The sequence below is a fragment of the Onychomys torridus genome, chromosome 5, assembly GCF_903995425.1.
Source record: "Onychomys torridus chromosome 5, mOncTor1.1, whole genome shotgun sequence".
Taxonomy (NCBI): Eukaryota; Metazoa; Chordata; class Mammalia; order Rodentia; family Cricetidae; genus Onychomys; species Onychomys torridus.
In genome coordinates, this window is record NC_050447.1 from 134,268,241 (window position 1) to 134,291,924 (window position 23,684).

General features: G+C 39.5%; 2 protein-coding genes across 3 annotated transcripts; both read right to left on the minus strand.

The window, feature by feature from the left end:
* Positions 1-360: 360 nt before the first annotated feature.
* On the minus strand, positions 361-1,586 carry LOC118584495 (protein CTLA-2-beta-like). The gene is made up of 4 exons (XM_036188783.1): positions 1,456-1,586; positions 1,047-1,169; positions 808-951; positions 361-506 (listed from the first exon to the last, which is right to left on the minus strand). Exons 1-4 carry the CDS (start codon positions 1,540-1,542, stop codon positions 498-500), a joined length of 363 nt encoding a protein of 120 aa, XP_036044676.1. The 5' UTR covers positions 1,543-1,586; the 3' UTR covers positions 361-497.
* Positions 1,587-8,915: 7,329 nt separating this feature from the next.
* LOC118584467 (protein CTLA-2-beta-like) lies at positions 8,916-10,252 on the minus strand. 2 transcript variants are annotated; one of them, XM_036188719.1, is made up of 4 exons: positions 10,151-10,252; positions 9,733-9,855; positions 9,525-9,635; positions 8,916-9,145 (listed from the first exon to the last, which is right to left on the minus strand). In XM_036188719.1, exons 1-3 carry the CDS (start codon positions 10,235-10,237, stop codon positions 9,525-9,527), a joined length of 321 nt encoding a protein of 106 aa, XP_036044612.1. In that variant the 5' UTR covers positions 10,238-10,252; the 3' UTR covers positions 8,916-9,145. The 2 variants fall into 2 exon arrangements, with proteins under 2 accessions (XP_036044612.1, XP_036044613.1); XM_036188720.1 differs by lacking the exons at positions 8,916-9,145; positions 9,525-9,635 and adding an exon at positions 9,375-9,485.
* Positions 10,253-23,684: the final 13,432 nt, after the last annotated feature.

Genomic DNA, 23,684 nt, shown 5'->3' on the forward strand with positions numbered 1-23,684 from the left:
GTATACTGAAAAGACCCACAAACACTACCATCCAGAAAGCCATTTACACAGTCAGGTGTACCATCAAGCAGAATTATTTGCTTAACTACATAAAAACCTACAGAAATAAAACCAGAAAGAAAGCAGAATACTACATTTAAACCCAAGCTTTTTTTTTTTTAGACATTACAGTGTATGCTATTTTTATTTAAGCAAAATTTAAAGATCCTTGTGAGAATTAATAACATAAAGGACTTCAGAGCATGTAATAAAATATTGGTAAAGTTTTATTAGTGTGAACATGACAGAGTTCACATAACAGTGTGGACCTTACAGGTCTTGAGTGTTGGATCCCTCATAGCACAGGGAAGCCTCCTGCTATTTCTTCTTTTCCTATAGTTTAGCCTCGTCACCATCATGTAGTTCACATCTTGGGGCAGAATGCTCCTCAGGCAATGGCACAGTAATTTCTTCACTCCTTTGTGAAGTCATTTGTGTTGTCATCCAAGTCCCAACAGTTACTCTGGCTGGAAGAAAAACACACGTAGCATTAACTTGAAAGAATGCAGCAGAGTGGCTTTATCACAGTATCTACCCTGGACTTCTACCATTCATGTTCACCAGCCATATTCAAACCAAACTCACAGAACATCTACCATGAGCAAGAAGAAAAGGTTGTCATCCATAACCAAATATCGACTCTAGCTGCTATTCACAGAGTTGAACACTTAGTGAAGAGTGAACTGTGTGTGTTTTTCCACAGCTGACATAAGTTCCTTCTTGGCTTCCCTGTGAGTAGTTCAGGGTGGGAATGTGACACTGTCATACCTGATCCTTCTCAGGTATATTGTTTTCCTCTGTCAAATCCTCAAATTCAGGAATATCACTAAAGAGATGTGTGTTGATTATCTCCTGGTCTTCCAATATTGAGTCTGGAGAGCAAGTCATCGTTTCCCAGAATTCATCATTAGTCTTTATGGAAAAGCAAATAAAATATTGAAAACCAACAGATACTAGAAAAATGTGCAAAGAAAAACTATAGAGTTAACAATTGCCATGTCACTCACCAAGTCACTAAATTCATTCAGGCCCATGCAGAAGCTGGCCATGCCCTGCTCATATTCTGCATTGTGCTCCTCAATTTTCTTTTTATTTTCCTCCCACACCATTCTCCTGTGTCCTTCTTCATCCTGGAAATAAATGCAAAAGATAATATTTCTTTCATATTAACCCCCACACAAGCTGACCAAGTAAAGTGTAGTGAGAGGTAAAGAGGACCCATGGAGAGGGATCTCAGGACACTACGTTCTCCACACTCAGAGGATAAGAAATACTGGCCACCTTGAGTTCATAATACAGGTCTTTAGGCAATTCCTGGTGACAGCTGGTTTCTGTGACCACTTTTATGTTCAGGAAGTCCTTACAGTTAAGATCTTTCTCTTTGAGATCCCCCTGGACGGTTAATACGTTACCAACCTGGCCGTAAGTTTTCTCATATCTCCTCTTCCACTCCTGCCATTCAGCATCCAAACTGGGATCAGGTAATGGAGAAGCTGAAGCCATTTCCAAGCAAAGGATGGTTGGGAAAACAGCAGGAGTCAGTTATCAAAAATCTAGAGAAAAGAAGTCTAGGGTTAGCCATACCAAAACTATTGAAATATTTTTTGCAGCATCAGTTAGCTGCATCTCCTGCCCTGTACACCTTGGCTGGTGTCTGATTCTTGCCTGAAATTTGTAGTTTCCAACGCAGAGGCTGAAGCCAGTACTGCATTGTCCTAGGCTGACTAGGAGCTGCTTAAATACAAAGGAGGCCCCCAGGGCACGGGCTCAGCTCCACCTCCAATCCAATCCCCTCCAGGTGGTGGCTCTCCCTACCTGGAGGCTTTGGCCCACCACCTGGCATCACGTGCAAGCTCAGCTAGTGCATCTAGGCCACAAAGCTAAAAATTATGGCTCAGGAGACAAACTAGACCTCAGGCCCAAGCTGTGTTTTATAGGCTGTGACTTTTCTAAGAATTCTAAGACTCACAGAATATTCTGTTTGTTACAAAATATTTTCAGGAACAGCAAAATCATGGCAGGATGACAACAATGGGGACAGCTAGTGTGTCCCACAGTCCTACCTCAGATTCTGTCTGTGTGGAGAGCATATGCTAGTCTAAGAACTGTGAAGGCTCTTCTGATAGCACATCTGAAGAATCAAGAAATGTGTAGGTATCTGCATCTGCCTTGCCTGAAACTCAGCTTATGACAGACAGGAGCATCTTCAGAATGGATGAAATAATCACCCCAAAACCAGAGATGTTAGAAATACTGGTCACTTAACCTGACAGTCAGTGTTTCAGCCCAGGAATTCTCATCATAACTAAAGATTATCTGAGTTGCCTGAACCAAAGAAGAGATGGCTCATGTGCACAAAAAGGTGGTCTACAAGGTTTGACTGGACACATGGAAACTGCTGTGTGGACTTTACCATTACCCTGACTAGCACAGCTGGGCATCACAAAGCAGATGTAGCAATAGTCAGAAAAGTGGATACAGGTGTGACTGAAAAATACACAATGTAAATCACTGCATGTGAAGAGATCTGAAGCTTGTTTCTATTTTAATATATCACAGGAAAACATAAAAAAGTAGATCCATGCCCATTTTCCTTTGAGTTTTCTAAAGTTTTACCGTACATTTGTCAGCCGGGCAGTGGTGGCACATGCCTTTAATCCCAGCGCTCAGGAGGCAGAGGCAGGTGGATCTCTGTGAGTTCGAGGCCAGCCTGGTCTACAAAGTGAGTTCCAGGAAAGGCGAAAAGCTATGCAGAGAAACCCTGTCTCAAAAAACCAAAAAAAAAAAAAAAAAAAAAAGAAGAAGAAGGATAATTGATATTTAAGGATGTTCATGTGTTTCTTATAGGCAGAGTCAGATAGATACAGCCCTACTGAATGTGTATGCCTTTCTCCTCAGTCAAGATAGATGGAAGTCTGCACAGCAAATTGAAATATAAATAGGAACAATATTTAGTCCCACATTTCAAACAAAATGAAAGAAATCCCTGCATGTTTGCAGTGTACTTGGGGTTTGGGAATGTAGTCATGGTATAATCTTTGGTTAGTGTTCTGTACTTGTGTTTAAAACATAAATGATATTGAGAAAATACTGGGGGGCTACTCTCTTAGACAAACTTTGCCTTCATTGTAACATGGCTTTTGGCAGCAGGATCAAAGGGGTAAAGAGAATCAGATCTGTCCTATTCACACCAACAGTTGGTGAGTATTTAAGCCTAGATAAATTCAGCTTCTACCAGTGCCCTATGTAGAATTGAATTTGTAGGTGGATAGTGCTTAAATTTTGTTTTTATCATGTAATGATTTAAAGTCTGGCTGGGTAGAGTTGTCTGTCTAGAGATGTATAGACTCTGTGGCCTCCTAGAGTCTATATGTCTGTCCAGGCCCTTCTGTGTCTTTGAGTCTCCATTGAGAAGTTCAGTGTTATTCCGACAGTTCTGCCTTCACGTTACTTGGTCTTTTCCCCTTGCATCTTTTAATATCTTCCTTTGTTCTGCATGTTTAGTGTTTTGATTGTTATGCGTTTTGAGGATTTATTTTCTGGTCTGTGTTTTTAGTGTTCTATATGCTTTTTGTACCTTGATAGGCACCTCCTTAGGGTTATGGAAATTTCCTTCTTTGTTTTTGTTGAAAACCCTTCCTGTGCTTTTGACTTGGGTTTCTCCTCCTTCCATTGCTCCTTTTACTCATAGATTTGGTTTTTTATAGTTTCCCACATTCCTGGGTGTTTTTGCCTGGATCTTTTTAGGTTTAGTGTTTTCTTTGACCGAGGTGTTCATTTCTTCTACCTTGTCTTCACTGTCTGAGAGTCTCCCTTCCATGTCTTGTTCTTTGTTCTTGGGACTTACCTCTGAGGGTTTTGTTTGACTTCGTACATTTTTCATTTCCTGTTTCATCTCATTTTGGGTTTTCCTTCGAGATTCTATTTCTACTTTTATGTCTTGAATTGTTCTTTTTTTTATAATTTCATTACACTGTTTTGTTTTGGGTTGTTTGTTTGTATGGTGTGTGTGTGTGTGTGTGTGTGTGTGTGTGTGTGTGTGTGTGTGTGTGTATTTTCACAGACATCAAGGGCCTCTGTTGAGGATCATTTATGGGTCCTGCCACAGACTCCAGACAGCATTCCTATCTGTTACTGAGGACTGAGGTTTGATAGATCAAATATGTTGGGTATGACAGAAAATTCTACATAGCAGCAAGGATTTGTTGAAAAACCTTGTTTTGTTCTGGCTGAACATAGAACTAGCAGCTTTAAAGTTCACTAGCTATATGGGTTAGAATAACACATTCAAGTGAGGAACGTGATACTTTCAAAATCCATATAGACCATTAAGCACTGTGTATCTTAGTCAATAAAATTCCCACCCAGACACATGCAAGTAATAATAATAAAACTCAATGGGCTACACACTCAAAAAAGTCGTTAAGGTAGAAAAGAGATATGTTGGAGAAAAATAGTGGGAGTGGGAGGCAAGAATATTTAATAAGGGATGACAATGACTAAATACTTTATATACATATAGAGCTTTCAAAGTATAAAACACTTAAAATATAAATGGTATTCTATATGTCCAACAAAAATACAAAGAATGAAGTCACAAAGCATCAAACAACAATAACAACAACAACCATATCCACTTAAACAATGTAGTAAAGGTCCTCTTCAACAAAAACATCAAAATAATTATGAAAAAAAAATTTATGAGACTCTTGAAGATAGAAAGGAGCCCCATGCTCATCAATTGGCATAATTTTGAGAGATGGCTATATTATTAAATACTATTAGAATTTTAAAAGTGTTCTTACTAAACTTCTAGTTATGGCCTTCTGAAACCTTCAAGTCTCAATTCTAAACTTTATTTTGAAGAACAAAAACCATTAGTCCAAAAAATACTAGACAGAATAATTGTAAAGTATTACAGTAACTAATGTCACTTTACATTATAGAGTCACAGTGACAAAATCAGCACTGTATCAGAATAAATGTCATACAAATCTAAGGAATGGAATTCAAGACTCAGAAATAAACACCTACAGCCCAAGTCCGGCAGTGTTTGATAATGGTGTCAAAAATGTATATTAAAAAAGACAACCTCTTCAACAATTGGCACTGGGAAAATTGTATATCTAAATTTATATGATGGAGGCTAGTTCCATAGACACATACTCTCAGCACATAGTCATCGCTCAACAGGATCAAAGACCTTAATGTAATCGCCCAAACCTCAAAACTACTGCTGGAAAATACAGGGAAATGCATAAATATTAAGCAGACTAGAACTGTCAGAAAGGGATGATAATACAGGATATCAGTGCAGGACAGCTCATAATTGATTGCAAAACAACAACAATAACAACAACAATCAGTAAATGAGCTTCTGCACCAACAAGAAAAAATCAACAGACTGAAGACAAAGCATACAGAATGGGAGAATATTTTGACAACAAATCTAAGACGGGAAATTAATATTCTAGAAAACATGAACAACTTCAAGAACCAAGCCTCCAGATATTTAGCAGGTCAAAACACTGGCTACTTTTCACCTCCAGGGGGCAGTCAAAGCAAGAACAACTGCCTGTAATGTTTTGGGAATCTCTAGGATAACTCTGACCAACAACTCCAAAGAGGGCTTCTCAATTTGGTGTTGTGGATTCTCTGGGCTCTTGGAGGGAGCATTGTCAGCCCAGATTGGAAATTTTTACTTAAACTGTATATATATTTATAGACTAACTTATGTGTGTTGTAGTTATTTTTAGGCGATAGTTAACAACACAGTTTCTTTGGAGTTTTTCAGACATCCTTAGTGTTACTTTGCTTCCCTCCCTCCTTCACTATTTAGCACCCTCTTCCAACCTAATTATACCCCTCTGTTTTTACATTTCTCCCTTTAGACACTGATCTACTTTTCTCCTCTTTATTGATCCCCCCAAACCCCAACCAGCAATGGTCTCTTTCTATTTTCCTGGTGTCTACAGTTACTCCAGGTTATATACAAACATATGAAGGTTTAGAGCTATGAACCTTTGATGAGAGAGAAAATGCAACATTTATCTTTCTGGGTCTGGGTTACCTCCCTCAATATGATCTTTTCTAGTTCCATCTGTATACTTGAAAACTTAAAAAAAAATAGCCAGTGAACTGATGAGTTATCTAAGAAGGTTGTACATAGTTTAAAAAATTAAAGTTAGCCAGGCAGTGGTGGTGTACGCCTTTAGTCCCAGCACTTGGGAGGCAGAACCAGGTGGATCTCTGTGAGTTTGAGGCCAGCCTGGTCTGCAGAGCAAGATACAGGACAGGCACCAAAACTACACAGAGAAAACCTGTCTCAAAAAAAAAAAATAATAACAATAATAATAGTAAAAGTTCAATGTCCTTAGCCACAAGGGAAATGAAAATTCAACTGCTCTCAGAGTCTCTCCACAAGAGTCAGAATGTCAGGGATTCAAACGTCATGACAAGTGCAAGCCCAAGATAAGAGTCAGTGTCCACTGTGGATGGGGATGTGGACCACAGCAGACACTGGGAATTCAGTGTGTAGGCTTCTCAAGAAACAAAATTATAACTGAAACGTGGCTATACCACTGCTGAGTATCCATGAGATGCTAAGTCAACATACCTGTATCATTCATACACCTGAGCTCACTGCTGTAACATTCTCAACAGCTAAGACCTGTGACCAGCCTAGACACCCACCAAATGATGAATGAATAAAAGAAACACAATGTGCTCATTCAATATACTTTCCTTCAGACATAAAGAAAAATGACATCATGACATTTGTAGGAAACCCATGGAAATGGAGATTATTATGTTAGCAAATGAAACCAGGGTTATTAAAGACAAATATCATGGGTATTATGATGTGCTGGACCTGAATTTCTGTGTGTGTGGCAGAGTGGCAGAAGTAGGTCATTAAATGAGAAAGGGGATACTGAAATAGAAGAAAGGCATCATAAATTTAGGGGACCAAGAAAGGGATTTTTTGATGGTAAATACACTCATGCTTAGGCCAGAAAAGTAAGGTTATTAAATACCCTGCAGAAAGACACAAGGCTGGGTATTGGCTTTAGTCCAGCCTACTGTACAAAGTATTGTGTGACAAGGTGTAAGGGCTGATTTTCATTTTGGAGAGATGTATTTATTTCATGGTTTTCTGGCATGCAACTGGCACCATGAGGAAAGCAGGGTGGAATGACCTTTGGGAAGTTAGCACAAATAGCTGTGCATATAATCTCTCTCTCTCTCTCTCTCTCTCTCTCTCTCTCTCTCTCTCTCTCTCTCATATATATATATATATAGTGTATACCAGATGGCAATCCTGGCAAATAACGTTCAATCACAGGGAGGAACTGTAACAGTTGTGCAGCTGTTACCGCTACGGTTTGAATGTGAACTACATCCCACAGCCTCATCAACTGGTAAGGAGGCAGAAGGATATGGAAAAGGAACATGGTAAATATGGAGATTCCAGAGATTAATATAGGAAAAGTAACAAGAAAGTCATGACAGAATGTCCCTAGTCTATATTCTAATGTGCTTACAAACACTTGGCTAATTCTCATTTAATAAATGCTCTGCTTTCTTGGAACTATCCATGTGTGTTTATAAAAGTCATTATTGAAACTTAAGATCTGGGAAATGAGAGGGATTCCCCTACAAACTAAAATACATGACTGTAACAATGGGAGAGTCAGGGAGGGTTGGTTGTGAAACTTTAGGGTGTTCTGGAAAACTAGTTCCTAGGGAACTGAGTCCCCAGAATCATTGCGCCAAGGTGATGCATTCAACATCCCAAAGTGCCAAGCTTTACCCAAAGGTGTCTTAAAACCATGTGATGTAATATATGAACAACTGGTTCCATAGGCTTGAAAATTCCTAAATTTGATGAGTCATGGATTCTGAGAGACACTGAGGTGAGGCACTTGTTCTCAGGTAAGAGTATCTGCAAGCAGGCACTGACAGGCCCCTCATGGGAAAGTGAAATCTAAAAAGGTGGTGAGACCAAAGCCATGGGATATCCACCACAGAAAGCTAAATATATGGCAAGAACCAGCCCAGGGCAGTCTACAGGTCCTACAGGGATCATAGGTGAGGCAGTCAGATATCTGTGTCAGCCATGGAGTATAGTACATCATACTTTAAGTGACTGGTTGTTGTCTTGCTTTGGACTTGTTATTCTGTTATGTCCCCATAATTCCATTTGGGATTGGAAATTTAAACTATGTGCATTTGTCTGTTCGAAGTCTGTATTGTGCTGTTACTGTGTTTGTTTCATAGGTAGTCACAGTAAATGAGCTTCCATTAGTCCAAAAAAAATTTGAATTTCAGAAATATGAACCCTCCTGAAACTGATGACTTTTGAGATTGGACTGAATGCAATTGCAGTAAGAGACATCCACGTACCATTTGCATGACTGGGCTCTGTTGGTTTATGAAAGGGTCACTTGAGCATAGACTACATTCCTTTCACTCAGACCTCATCCTTTAGTTGGCTTCTATATAGCCACAGCACAGCTAGTACAGATTACTGATATGATCATAAAATTAGATTCATGGAACAGGATCAGGGCACTGGGACAGAAGATGCCATCTCTGCACTCACTAGTTTTCCAGTAACCAATTATACTTGGTCAATCCATGTGAATTAACACATTGGAATCCCAGAAAATTCCTTGTCAACTTTCAGATAATTCCTGAAAGTGGGCACCTGAAGCCCAGGAAACAGAGCTCAACTAAGGATGGGAAACTGACTCTATAATGAGAGAACCTGGCACTCCTTCTCCTAGAACACCTTCCCACAGCCAGGTATACCTTCAAGCAAAAGGTTTTAATGACATATAATCTTACTGAAACAAAACCAGAAAGAAAGCATAATATTACCTTTAAAGTCAAGCTTTAATTTTAAGATATTGTGGTAAACATTGTTAATATTCTATTAGTGAGAATATTCATGATGGTTCACATCACAGTGTTGATATTAAATGATTCAGCATTTCATTCTACACAGCACTTGCTGGACAATGTGATGGAGAGGAATTCCCCTGTTCCTATTTCCCCAAGTCCATTCTCCTCAGCATCATGCAGCTCACATCTTGGCAGAAGACTCCTAAGGCAATGACAGAGTGATTTCTTTACTCCTAGGCTATCTCATTGTTGCCAATCATGCAACAATTATTATTCCAGCTGGAAGAAAAGCACATATCCCATTGATTAGAAAGATTGCAACACAGTGGCTTTCTCACAGTACCTTCCCTGGAACCTTTTTCCTTCATGGTCACCATACTTAATGCCCAACTACAGTACTCTAATCAAGAACAAAAGGTTGTCATCCACAACCTAATACAAACTCTCTCCACACTTCATAGAGCAGAACACTTAGTCAAACAGTGAAACTCCAGTTGTTCTACAGCTGACCTCAGTGAGAACTTCAGTTTCTCCTCGGCTTCCTCTGGACAATTGAAGGTAGGGATGAGACTCTGTCATACCTAATCCATCACAGGTGCCACATTGCTGTTCTCTTCTAAAGTCTCAGATTTAGGCAAATCTACATTAGACTTTGACCTTCCAAGGCAATTTGTCCTGAATTCTTCATCTGTCTTCAAGAAAAAGCAAACAAAACATTGAAAACCAAGAGACTAAATGTAAAGACCTTACGTGAACAAGCACAGAATTCATAATCCATATCTCACTCACCATGTCGCTAAATCCATTCAGGCCCATAATGAAGCCTGTCTTTCCCTGCTCATAGTCTGCATTGTGCTTCTCAATAAATTTCTTATTCTTTTCCCACACTGCTCTTCCGTGCCCTTCCTCATCCTGGAAATGAATACAACAGATAGTATTTTCTTCTTATTAACTCCATACACAAGCTGACCAAATGGAGTGTAGTAACAGGTAAAGAAGAGCCATGGAGAGGGATCTCAGGACACCACAGCCAGCCATTCTCCAGACCCAGAGGATTAGCAAAGCTGGCCTCCTTGAGTTCATAGTGAATGTCTTAAGCAAGTCCTCAGTAATGGCTAGCCTCTTTGGCCACGTTTATGCCTACAGACTCCCAACAGCAAGGGCCATTCTTTCTGAAATCCCTCTGGACAGTGACCATGTTACAAACCGGGCTGTAGGATTTTTTAAAGTTCATCTTCCATTCCTCCCATTCAGCATCCAAACTGGGATCACATGATGGAGCAGCTGAGGCCATTCTCAAGCAGTAGGACAGCATTAATGAGGTCAGAAAAACCTAGGGAACAAGGAATTGTCCAATACCAAATGGTCATACCTGAAAAACCTGAAAGGAAGTAATATTATGCATACTGATTAGTGAGATGGCACCTTCTGGTGGTACAAAAGGCCCTGCAGTGAGGCAGGATGCCCTAGGTGAGTGAGTATAGGTGGTGAGCTGTGGTTTCCCGACCCCAATGGTAGCTCCTGCTTGCCTTGCTGGGTCTTTGCCAGGGCCCCCTAGCTCTGTACTTCCAACTTGCCACTTTGCCATTCAGCTATGAGTCCTGGACTGTCAGAGGCCTCCTTTCCCCCACACCCCCTGTCCTGCTTAAAAGACTCCACATCTTACTGATCTTTGCAGGCTAGAGCCAGCCAATCAGAAAAGGGCAGATCTTGCACCACCCCCTTTTCTTTGTAATCATAATTGTAGCAACAATGAAAAATGAGGCCAGATTTATAAATGAATCAGGAAGGGTTTTTCTGAGGTTATGAGGGAGGATAAGGGGGGAGGGGCAATGATGTAATTCTATTATTATCTTAAAATAATAACAAGAAAATCCCCAAAACAAACAAAAACAAACCAAAACAAACAAACAAAAAAGAAAGAAAGAAAGAAAAACAAAATCTAGAGAAAGAAGAGAAGTCAGGTTGCCAGAGCAAAGCTGTGAGGATGTTTTTGGAGCATGATTCCTTAGGATCCAGGGCCTGTGTACCTTGCCTGTCTCAGCTCCCTCATGGAGTTCTGCAGCTTCTGTTCAAAGGCAAAACCAGGACTGTGCTGTCCAGACTCTGCTAAGAGCTATTTATAAAGGTGGCTAGTGATGCAAGAGCAGAGCAGCCTATGGCTCCACCCTTTCCTCTCTGAAACAGTGCCTACCTCTTCCCCGAAGCCTCAGTCTGGCCCACAGAGTAGTCATAAGCTAGCTTGACTAGTGAGTCAGGATCCCCAAGAAGGAAACATGGTTCTGGAGAAAAACCCCACGCCAAAGCTTACAGAGTGTGGCTTTTCTGAAAATCCTAAGACTCATGGATGGCCTGTTTCAAATAATTGACAGTCTTCAAAACACAGACTTGTGGGAGGATGAACTCACTGGGCACAGTTTGTGTGAGCCACAGCCCTACCTCAGATTCCCCATCTGTATGGAGAACATATGCTAGCCTAGGAACTGTGAAGGCAATGCAGACAGCTCATCAGAAACATCAAGGAGGGTGTATCTGTCTGCGACTTCCTTGCCTGAAACTCAGCCTGTGACAGACAGGAGCATCTTCAGAGAGGATGAAATAACCCCAGCAGGAAACAGAAGTGCCAGAAGTACTTGTAACTCAGACCAACCATCAGTGCCTCAGCCTATGACAGACAGAAGCACCATCAGAGATGAAATAATAAGAAAACAGAGATGTTAGAGAAACTTGTCATTCACCCTGACATCAGTGTCTCAGGCCAGCTTTAGAAAAAGTACTGGAGCTGTTCAAACCAAAGGAGTGATGACTCATGTGCACAAAAAGGTGGTCTACAAGGTTTGACTGGACACATGGAAACTGCTGTGTGGACTTTACCATTTCCCTGACTAGCACAGCTGGGCATCACAAAGCAGATGTGGCAAAAGTCAGAAAAGTGGATACAGGTGTGACTGAAAAACACACAATGTAAATCACTGCATGTGAAGAGATCTGAAGCTTGTTTCTATTTTAATATATCACAGGAAAAGGTTAAAAAAGGTAGATTCATGCCTTTTCCTTTGAGTTTTCCTAAGTTTTACTGTGTACTTGTCAGATAATTGATATTTAAAGATGTTTCTATGTTCGTTACTGGCAGAACTGAATAGATGCAGCCCTATAGAACATGTATGCCTTCCCTCAGTCAAGGTAGATTGGTGGTGGCCATGTCAGGGGAGCAGCAGATGCCAATGGACTTCAGGGGACCCACCCACCAGGAAATGAGACTCTGATGTGTGAATCTCAGAAAGGTAAGGCCCTGGAGCCTTGGACCCAGAATCTCTCTTGCTACTGCTGTTTGTTTGTGTACTTGTGGCTGCCATCTATCTCTGGTATCTGGGATGGTGTGAATGCATGTGAGGAGATTCCCACTGCCTGTAATTTAATGTGTTTATCTCATGGAAATATCCTGTTCTAGTAGAAATTGAAAAACATTTTTTTCATTTATTTTACACACCAACCAGTTTCCCCTCCCCTCTCTCTTCCCTCTTCCTTTTCTCACCTCCCTTCCACCCCCCCTTACTCCTCTGAATGAATAATACCTCTCTTGGAAGTCAACAAACCTTGGCATATCTAGTTGCGTCACAAACAAATCCCCACCCACCACCACCCAATCCCCTCCCTGTATCAAGGCTGAGTGAGGCATCTCACCGTAGGGAATAGGTTCCAAAAAGCCAGCTTATGAGCCAGGAACAGATCCTGGGCCCACTACTGTGATCTCCACAAACAGACCATGCTACACAACTGTCATTCACATGCAGAGGGTCTAGATAGGTCCCATTCAGGCTATCTAGCTGTTGGTCTAGAGTCTATGAGCTACCATGAACTTTGGTCAGCTGTCTCTGTAGGTTTCTAGGTCATGATGTTGACCTCCATTGCTTATATAATCCTTTCTCCTTTTCAACTGGACTCCTGGATCTTGGCCCAGTGCTTGGTTGTGGAACTCTGCTTCTGCTTCCATCAGTTACTGAATGAAGGTTCTCTGATGACAACCAGGTAGTCTGATTACAGGAGAAGGCAATTCAGGCATCCTTTCCACTATTGCACGGAGTCTTACCTTGGGTCATCCTTGTAGATCCTATGGAGTTTCCCTGGCACCAGCTGTTGTAGGGTATTATTTTGAGGTGTGTTACTTTTGTTTATGTTGCATTTGTTTAGCTCTGTGAGGCTGTGTTACTGTGCATGTGTAAAACACCTGATGATCTAATAAAGAACTGAACAGCCAGTAGCAAAGCAAGAGTAAGGATAGGTGAGCCTGGCAGGCAGAGAGAATATATAGAAGGAGAAATCTGGGAAGAGAAGGAAGTAGTCAGAGAAGAAGGAAGACCCAGGCACCAGCTACCTAGCTACACAACTAGCAATGGAGTAAGAAAGAAAGATATACAGAAATAGAAAAAGGTAAATGCCTAAGAAGCAAAAGATACACGGGATAATTTGGAGTTAAGAAAAGCTGGCAAGAAACAAGCTAAGCTAAGGCTGGGCATTCATAAGTAACAATAAGCCTCCATGTGTGATTTATTTGGGAGCTGCGTGACAGGCCCCCCAAAAGAGTAAATAATAAGCAACAACAACCATTTTTCTCCTTAACCCCACAATGGCCCCTTCCATCAAGCTATTTCTTTTATTGTTCTCCCTATCCATTCCTCCCCCATCTCAACCATCCTGATCCCTCATGTTCCAGTTCCCCATCACCTCTCCTTTTCCTGTCCCCCTTACCCCCAGTTTACCCAGGACACTTCATCCATTTCCCCTTCCCAGGGTGATCCATGTGTCTCTCCTAGGATACTCCTTGATTACTAGTTTCTTATGGGCTGTGGATTATAGCCTGGTTATCCTTTGCTCTACATATACTATTCACTAATGTGTGAGTACATACCATGTTTATCTTTCTGGGTCTGGGTTAACTCACTCAGGATGATGATTTTTTTCTAGTTCCATCCATTTTTCTGCAAATTTCATGAGGTCATTGTTTGTTTGTTTGTTTGTTTTACCACTGAGTAATACTCCATTTTGTAAATGTACCACATTTTCTTTATCCATTTTTTGGTTTAGGGATATCTAGGTTGTTTCCAGGTTCTGGCTATTATGAATACACTGCTGTGAACATTGTTGAGCAAGTGTCCTTGAGGTATGATTATATTACCAAGAGTGGTATTGCTAAGTATTGAGGTAGACTGATTCCCAATTTTCTGAGAAACGACCATACTGATTTCCAAAGTGGCTGTACAAGTTTGCATTCCCACCAGTAGTGGAGTAGTCCACCTGACTCCACATCCTCCCCAATATAGGCTGTCCTTAGCATTTTTTGATCTTAGTCATTCTTACAGGTGTAAAATGGTATCTTAGAGTCATTTTGATTTGCATTTCCCTGATGACTAAGGATGTTTGTAGACAAAATGCTAAACAGTCTTAGTAAATAAGAAACACAGAGACAAATAGCCAAAGAGATCAGAGAGCCATGGCTAGCTTTAGCTTTCCACCAGCAATAGCTTCCCCTGAGAGCCTTTTCCTGTGTGACTTGTGTTTTTATTGCTTTCCTGTTCTGCCTTCTCATTGGTTCTAAGCCCAGCAACATGACTTCCTCATCACTGCCTGTCTATATGGACTTCCAGGTCTCTATGGTTGGTACTAGGATTAAAGGCTCCTGTCACCACACTTGGCTATGTCCTTGACCACACAGGGACTCTGCCTGGCATGTGATTGGATTAAGGGTGTGTGCCACCAATGCGGACTTCTGCTTAATGGCTATTTGACCTCTTATCTCCAGGCAACTTTATTTATTAATATATAAAAAAATCACATTTTATCACAAATAAAGTATCAACAGATGTTGAGCAATTTCTTAAATGACTTTTGGCTATTCAAGATTCTTCTGTTGAGAATTCTGTTTATATCTGTACCCCATTTTTAATTAGATTGCATTTTAATTGGGTTATTGTTATTTATTATTATTTTGATGTCTAGTTTCTTGGTTCTTTATATACTTTGGAGATCTGCTCTCTGTCAGATGTGAGGTTGGTGAAGGTTTTTTCCCATTCTGTAGGCTGTCATTTTGTCTTACTGTGTCCTTTCCTTTACAGAAGCTTTTCAGTTTCAGAAGGTCCCAGTTATTAATTGTTGATCTCAGTGTCTGTGCTATTGGTGTTATATTCAGGAAGTGGTCTCCTGTGCCAATGCATTCAATGTTATGTAGTTGGTTGATTTTGTTTGTTTGTTTGTTTGTTTTTCTTACTCCATTGATTTTTGGTCTTTTGGGCCGCCCACCACCAGCTCCCTAATAATTCACACTTGGAGGCTTATTCTTTCTTATAAATGCCCATCCTTAGCTTGGCTTGTATCTTGTCAGTTTTTCTTACCTTTAAATTGTCCCATCTACCTTTTGCCTATGGGCTTTTACTTTTTTCTATTTCTGTATACATTATCTTTCCTTCTTACTCCAGGCTGACTATGAGGCTGGGTGCCTGTTCCCTAGCATCCTCCTCTCCTTCTCTCACTCCTTCCTCTCCTTCCAGATATCTCTTTCTATTTTTTCTTTCTGCCTTCCAGCCCTGCCCATCCTTTTTCCTGCCATACTACTGGCCATTCAGCTCTTTACTACACCATCATGTGTTTTAGACAGGCAAAGTAACAGAGCCTCACAGAGTTAAACAAATGCAACATAAACAAAAGTAACACACCTTAAAATAATATTATACAGCAAGGCTACTCCCCACTTTCACTTCTATCAGGTTCAGTGTATCTGGATTTAGATCGAGGTCTTTGATCCACTTGGACTCCAGTTTAGTGCATTGTAATAGATATGTATCTATTTGTATTCTTCTACATGCTGACATCCAGTTATGCTGGCACCATTTGTTGAAGATACTTTCTTGTCCCTTGTACAGTTTGGGCTTCTTTGTCAAAAATCAGGTGTTTATAAGTATGTTATGTTAGGAACTTTGATTCATATCCTTTGATACATGTGTCTGTTTTTATGCCAATACCAAGTTCTTGTATTTATTACTATAGGTCTAGATTAGAGCTTGAAGTCAGGGATGGTGATGCCTCCATAAGTTCCTTTATTGTACAGGATTGTTTGAACTATCCTGGGTTTTATGTTTTTCCATATGAGGTTGAGTATTGTTCTTTCAAGGTCTGTGAAGATTTGTGTTGGGATTTTTATGCAGATTGCATTGAATCTGTAGATTGCTTTTGGTAAGATTGCCATTTGTACTATGTTAATCCTACCTAACCACAAGGATGGGAGATCTTTCTGATATTTCTTCAATTTCTTTCTTCAAAGACTTAAAGTTCTTGTCATACTTGTTTTTCACTTGTTTGGTTACCTCAAGATATTTTATATTCTTTGTGGCTATTGTAAAGGGTGATGATTCTCTGATTTCTCTCTCAGCCATTTTTCTTTTGTATATATGAGGGCTACTGATTTTTTTAGTTAATCTTGTGTCCTGCCATATTGCTGAAAGTATTTATCAGCTGTAAAAGTCGCCTGGTAAACTTTTTGGGGTCACTTATGTATACTATCATATCATCTGCAAAAAGCAAAAGTTTGACTTCTTCCTTTCCAATTTGTATTCCCTTGATCTCCTTGTGTTGTCTTATTGCTCTGGCTAGAACTTCAAGTGCTGTGTTGAATAGATATGGAGAGAGTGGACAGCCTTGTCTTGTTGTTTATTTTAGTGGAATCACTTTGTCTCTCCATTTAATTTGATGTTGGCAATCTGCTTGTCGCACATTGCTTTTATTATGTTTAGGTATGTGTGGTGGAATTGTGTTCCCCAAAATATTGTGTACCCTAATAAATTTATCTGGGGTCAGAGAACAGACAGCCACTAGATACAGAGGCTAGAAAATGGTGGCACTCACGCCTTTAATCTTAGAATTTCAGAGACAGAAATCCCTCTGGACCTCTGTGAGTTCAAGGCCACATTGGAAATAGCCAGGTATGGTGACACATGCCTTTAATCCCAGGGAGTGATGGCAGAAAGCAGAAAGATATATAAGGCGTGAAGACCAGAAACTAGAAGCATTTGGCTGGTTAAGCTTTTAGGCTTTAGAGCAGCACAGTTCAGCTGAGATTCATTCTGGATGAGGACTCAGAGGCTTCCAGTCTGAGGAAACAGGACCAGCTGAGGAACTGGTGAGGTGAGGTAGCTGTGGCTTGTTCTGCTTCTCTGATCTTCCAGCATTCACCCCAAAACCTGGCTCTGAGTTTTATTTTATTAATAAGAACTTTTAATATTCCTGCTACAGATATGTTCCTTGTACCCTTCATCTTTTTGAGGCCTTTATCATAAAGGGGTATTGAATTTTGTCAAACGCTTTTTCAGCATCTAACAAAATGATCATGTATTTTTTTTCTTTCAGTTTGTTTTGATGGTGGATTACATTGAAAATATTTTCATATGTTGAACCACCTTTGCATCTCTGGGATAAAGCCTACTTGATCATGGCAGATGATTTGTTTCATGTGTTCTTGAATTTGCTTATCCAATATTTTATTGAGTATTTTTGCATCAATGTTCATGAGGGAGATTGGTCTATAATTATCTTTCTTTGTTGCATCTTTGTGTGGTTAGTGTTTCAGAGTAACTATGGCCTTATAAAAAAGAGTTTGGCAATGTTCCTTTTGTTTTTGTTGTATGGAACAATTTGAGGAGTATTGGTATTAGAAAATTCTGGTAGAATTCTACACTGAAATCATCTGGCTCTGGGCTTTTTTAGAATGGGAGACTTTTAATGACTGCTTCTATTTACTTATGGGTTATATGTCTATTTAAATTGAATATTTGGTCTTGATTTAATTTTGTTGGTGGTACGTATCCAGAAAATTGTCCATTTCTTTTAGATTTCCAAATTTGTGGAGTATAGGTTTTCGGAGTATGACCTAATGATTATCTGGATTTCCTCAGTGTCTGTTGTTATGGCTGCCTTTTCATTTGTGATTTTGTTAATTTGGATATTATCTCTCTGTCTTTTAGTTAGTTTGGATAACAATTTGTCTATCATGTTGATTTTCTCAAAGAACCAACTCTGTGTTTCAGTGATTCTTTGTATTGTTTTCTTTGTTTCTACTTTTATTGATTTCAGCCCTCAGTTTGATTATTTCCTGTTGTCTATTCCTCCTATGTGTGTTTGCTTTTTTCTTTTTTTGTTCTAGAGCTTTTAGGTATGCTGCTAGGTCACTAGTGTGAGATTTCCCCAAATTCTTTATGTAGGCACTTAGTGCTAGGAACTTTCCTCTTAGTACTCAGATGTTTTGCATTCATTTTCATTGAATTCTAGGAAGTCTTTAATTTCTTTTTTATTTCTTCCTTTACCCAATGGTGATTCAGTTGAGTGTTGTTCGGTTTCCATGTGATTGTAGGCTTTCTGTAATTTGTGTTGTTGTATTCTAGCCTTAAGCCATGGTGATCTGATAAGATACAGAGGGTTATGTGTGTATGTCTGTTGAGATTTGCTTTGTGACCCAGTATGTGGACAAAATAGAGAAGGTTCCATGAGGTGCTAAGAAGAAGGTATATTCTTTTGTGTTTTGGTGAAATGTTCTATAGATTTCTGTTAATTCCATTTGGGTCATAATATTTGTTAGCTCACTTATTTCTCTGTTAAGTTTCTGTCTGACAAACTTGTCTAGTGGTAAGAGTGGGATGTTGAAGTCTCCCACTATTAGTGTTTGGGGTTTGATGTGTGATTTAAGCTTTAGTAAGGTTTCTTTTACAAATGTGTATGCCTTTATATTTGGGGCACAAATGCTCAGAATTGAGACTTCATCTTGATGGAGTTTTCCTGTGATGAATATGTAATGTCCTTCTTCCTTTCTTTTGATTAATTTTACTTTGAAGTTTATTTTGTTAGATATTAGGATAGCAACACCAGCTTGTTTCTTAGGTCCATTTAATTGAAAAATCTTTTTCCAACACTTGACTCTGAGGTAGTGTCTGTCTTTGAAGTTAAGGTATGTTTCTTGTATCAACAGAAGACTGGATCCTGTTTTCATATCCATTCTGTTAGCTTGTGTCACTTTATAGATGAATTGAGTCCATTGATATTGAGACATATTAATGTAAAATGATTGTTAATTTCTGTTATTTTTGGTTTTCTTGTTTGTTGTGGCTATGTGTGTATTTCCCTTCTGCTGTGGATATCGCTCTGTGTAAATAAAGTTCTGATTGGCCAGTGGCCAGGCAGGAAGTATAGGTGGGACAAGAGAGAAGAGAATTCTGGGAAGTAGAAGGCTGGGGAGAGACACCGCCAGCAGCCGCCATGAAAAGCAACATGTAAAGGTACTGGTAAGCCACAAGCCATGTGGCAAAGTATAGATTAATAGAAATGGGTTAATTTAAGATAGAAGAAGTAGATAACAAGAAACCTGCCACGGCCATACAGTTTGTAAACAATGTAAGTTTCTGTGTGTTTACTTGGTTGGGTCTGAGCGACTGTGGGACTGGTGGGTAAGAGAGATATGTCCTGACTGGGCCAGGCAGGAAACTCTAACTACAAATGGCGCCCAAAGTGTTTGCAAGAGTTTCCACCTAAAACCTGGGGGAAAAAGATTCTAAAACAGAGCTAAAAACAGCTTCCTAATTGTTTCTCTCAAGTTAGCGGCAGCCTGCCGGTTTGAGCTACTATGGCGGGTTCCTGGCATGTGCGTCTGACCTGCAGTGCAGCGGGAATGAGGAGTCTACAAGCAGCACTTTACTCTGCTGCATGGTGGATTTAGCCTTTGCTAGTTAAAAAAAAAAAAGTTTCTGGGCTATGTACTGCTTTGATAGAACTGCTTCTAGACCCAGAACTGGCTGTAAACTGTACCACCACCATGTTGGGAAGCTGAGGTGAGTGGAGCCAGCAGCCACAGCAGCGTTTCAGTCTTACAAAGATGGATATTACACAAAGAATCTGGTTTGTCTTGTCTTTGGGATTTTTAACTACAGAAAAAGATTTGATCGTAAAAACTGTTGAGTTAAACAAATATGTAAATTTTAAAGGTACCTTGACTTCAAAATTTGGATATAAGGATATGTTGCTTTGGAAAGAGTCTCTGCTTTTGTTTCCACAGAAAGCTTGAGGCTGTGGATTTGTTCCAGATTAAGATATATCAGGTTTGATCAGCCAAGACCACCTGAAAGGTCTCCGATGACACCATGGCCCAGACGATCTGACATCCAGAATGGTTTCAAGGCAACTGGCTCAGAGGTTCACCCTAATGGACTACTCCATAATCCTAAAATTTTCTTTGTATCCCCATAAGATACAGCGCCCCCCTCCAGCAGGAAGTAGTAAGAGAAACTACGCCCACATCCCCAAAATTATCAAGCTGGCTTTGGAGATGGAATTGGCTCACTCCTTCTCTAAACCCAGACATATTGCTAAAAGAAATGGTTAAGAGATTCTTGTGTCCCAAATCAGAAGAGCCCTTTGGTGTGGGACAGAGAAAAACCAATATTTTTCTTTAAAGCAGGTTGATTATAAATGAGATCTCTTTCTAAAGAAGAAAGGGGAATATGAATTTGTAGCTAGAGTTTTCCTGACTGGCCCACAGTCAGGACAAATCTCTCTTACCCACCAGTCCCACAGTCGCTCAGACCCAACCAAGTAAACACACAGAAACTTACATTGTTTACAAACTGTATGGCCATGGCAGGTTTCTTGTTATCTACTTCTTCTATCTTAAATTAACTCATTTCTATTAATCTATACTTTGCCACATGGCTTGTGGCTTACCAGTACCTTTACATGTTGCTTTTTATGGCGGCTGCTGGCGGTGTCTCTCCCCAGCCTTCTACTTCCCAGAATTCTCTTCTCTCTTGTCCCACCTATACTTCCTGCCTGGCCATTGGCCAATCAGAACTTTATTTACATAGAGCGATATCCACAGCACTTCCCCTTTTCTTTTTTTTTAAAGGAAGGTTTTAACTTTTACATAGTAAAATTACATATAACAAAACAATCATCTAGCAAGAATTACAGTTACAATATTAAAGAAGATATCCCATCTATCTTATATTTGTGAGTCTAAGGTTTTATATCTAACTTATCTTGTATCATAACTGAGGAAATTACAACTATCTAGTCTTCAACCACATCAAAGACCTCAGAAGGATATAATATTACCTGAGAAATGGGAGAAGGATGTAAGCATTTTTCAGGAGTCTTGCAAGAGTAGACAGAGCCAGCTGGCAGCCTGGACTGTCAACTAATGTTCCTTTGTAAAGTTGGGGCATCTGTTTTCAGCCCACAGGGCTAGAGTCTCTTGGTCACTTCTCTCAGTGTCCTGTAGAATGTCTGGCAGTTTCCTCTGCGAAGCAGGAACCTGAAGGACCATTTTGTCAAGCAAAGTTTAGTGGTCACCTTTCTATGGGTCCTGTATGTCCAGTTGATCAAGCAGTCCAGGCAAGAACAGTTTCTTGCCCAAATGGCTATTTTTGCCAAGGTGAAGATAAGATATGAAGTGTCTTCAATGCCCATTCTCCTCTCTGAAGTAAATTGGTGTTGCCAGGAGCAGACATGTCTCACTGTCCAGAAAGTCTAAATTTTAAAAATATTTTAAATGCCATATTCTGTAGACCTTTGAAGTGTTTGAAGAGTACCTGTCTATCTGAAATATCTCTGTGTATACCTAGAAGACTTAACTAACATGGCTATGAGTATAATTATCATAGATGACCAGTTATTAATCTATTTTTAATTATCCATTACAATTTTAAATGAGCTATATAAACATAATACCTTAAACAAGAGTAGAAATATACACACAATATAACAAAATTAACGAAGTTTGTATCAATAGACTAAAATCTAAACCAATGTAAAATATTTTAAACAAGTTGTTGCTCTTTAGAAGTAAGTTCCCTAATCTACCCTTTCATCCTATTATATCTATACCCTTCTTTGGGATTTGCTGGTGTGAGATTATCTATTGCCTGTATTTTCATGGATGCAACTAACTTTCTTGGGTTGGAGTTTTCCTTCTAGTACTTTCCATAGGCATGGATTTATGGATAGGTATTGTTTAAATCTGGTTTTGTCATGGTATATCTTGTTTTTTCTGTCTATGGTGACTGAAAGTTTTGCTGTGTGTAGCAGTCTTGGATTTCATCTGTGATCTCTTAGTGTCTGTAAAACATCTTTTCAGGACCTTCTGGCTTTCATAGTATCCATTTAGAAGTGAGGTGTAATTCTGATAGATCTGCCTTTATATGTTTGCTAGGGATTCTGTGAATGTGTTGCTGTGATTGACTGATAAATAAAACACTGATTGGCCAGTAGCCAGGCAGGAAATATAGTGTAAGCAGGACAAGGAGAGAGGAGAATTCTGGGAGGTACAAGGCTGAGTCAGTAGAAGCTGCCAGCCACTGCTGCCATAGAAGCAAGATGTTAGGTACCAGTAAGCCACAAGCCATGTGATAACTTATAGATTAATAGAAATGTGTTAATTTAAGATATAAGAACTAGATAGCAAGAAGCCTGAGCCATTAGGTCAAACAGTTTAAATAATATAAACGTCTATGTATTTATTTGGGTCTGAGTGGCTATGGGTCTGAGCAGGACTGGAGAAAACTCCAACTACATATGTTACTTGGCCTTTTTCCTTTGCAGCTCTTAATAGCCTTCTTTATTCTGTATGTTTTGTTTTCATTATTATGTGGTAAGGGGACTTTTTTTTGGTCCAATCTATTTGGTGCTCTGTGAGCTACTTGTATCCTTATAGGTATGTCTTTCTTTAGGTTGGGAAAGTTTTCTTTTATGATATTGTTGAGTATTTTTTCTGTGCCTTTGAGCTGGAATTCTCCCCCTTCTCTAACCCTATTATTCTTAGGTTTGTTTTTTTTTTCATGGTGTCCCAGATTTCCTGGATATTTTACATTAAGAATTTGTTGGATTTAACATTTTCTTTGACCAATGAATCTATTTCCTCAATCATATCTTCCAAACACCTGAGATTCTCTCTTCCATCTCTTGCATTCTGTTGGTTATGCTTGCATCTGTGGTTACTGTTAATTTACTCAGATTTTCCAGTTCCAGAATTCCCTCAGTTTGTGTGTTTTTTATTGCCTCTATTTCAATTTTCAAGTTTTAGACTGTTTCTTTAACCTGTTTGATTATTTTTTTCTTGGCTTTTTTAAAGGGATTTACTGATTTCTTCCAAGTTTTTTGTCTGCCTTTTCCTCCATTTCTTTAAGGGAATTTTTCATTTCCTCTTTAAAGGCCTCTATCATATTCATAAAGTTATTTTTAAGGCTGTTTTCTTCTGCTTCATCTGTGTTGGAATATTCAGGTCTTGCTGTTATAGCATCACTAGGTTCTGGTGGTGCCATATTGTTCTTTATGTTGTTTAATGTATTCTTACACTGCCTTTTACCCATCTGGGTTTGGGATAATTATAGGAACAGGTGTTGATTCTTGTGATGTCTTTGTTGGATAGGTCTTTTGTTCCTTTATTGTCTCTTTCCTTTTGCTGCAAGTTGCAATAATATGAAATAGGGTTTCAGCTCGTTTTGACAAGCTAATACCTGGAAGAAGCCAAGGGCCTTCCAGAGGTCAAGCTGAGGCTCAAGGCATCTGGTGATAGTAGATCTTGAATATTAGCCATTTTCCTTCAATAAAATTTTTTACATGTTATTGTAGCTTTTTCATTCAATTCCTCTTCTAAGAACAGTGTGTTTGTTGATCAATTATTGGGCACCATTTCCCTTGTACTAAAGGAATAT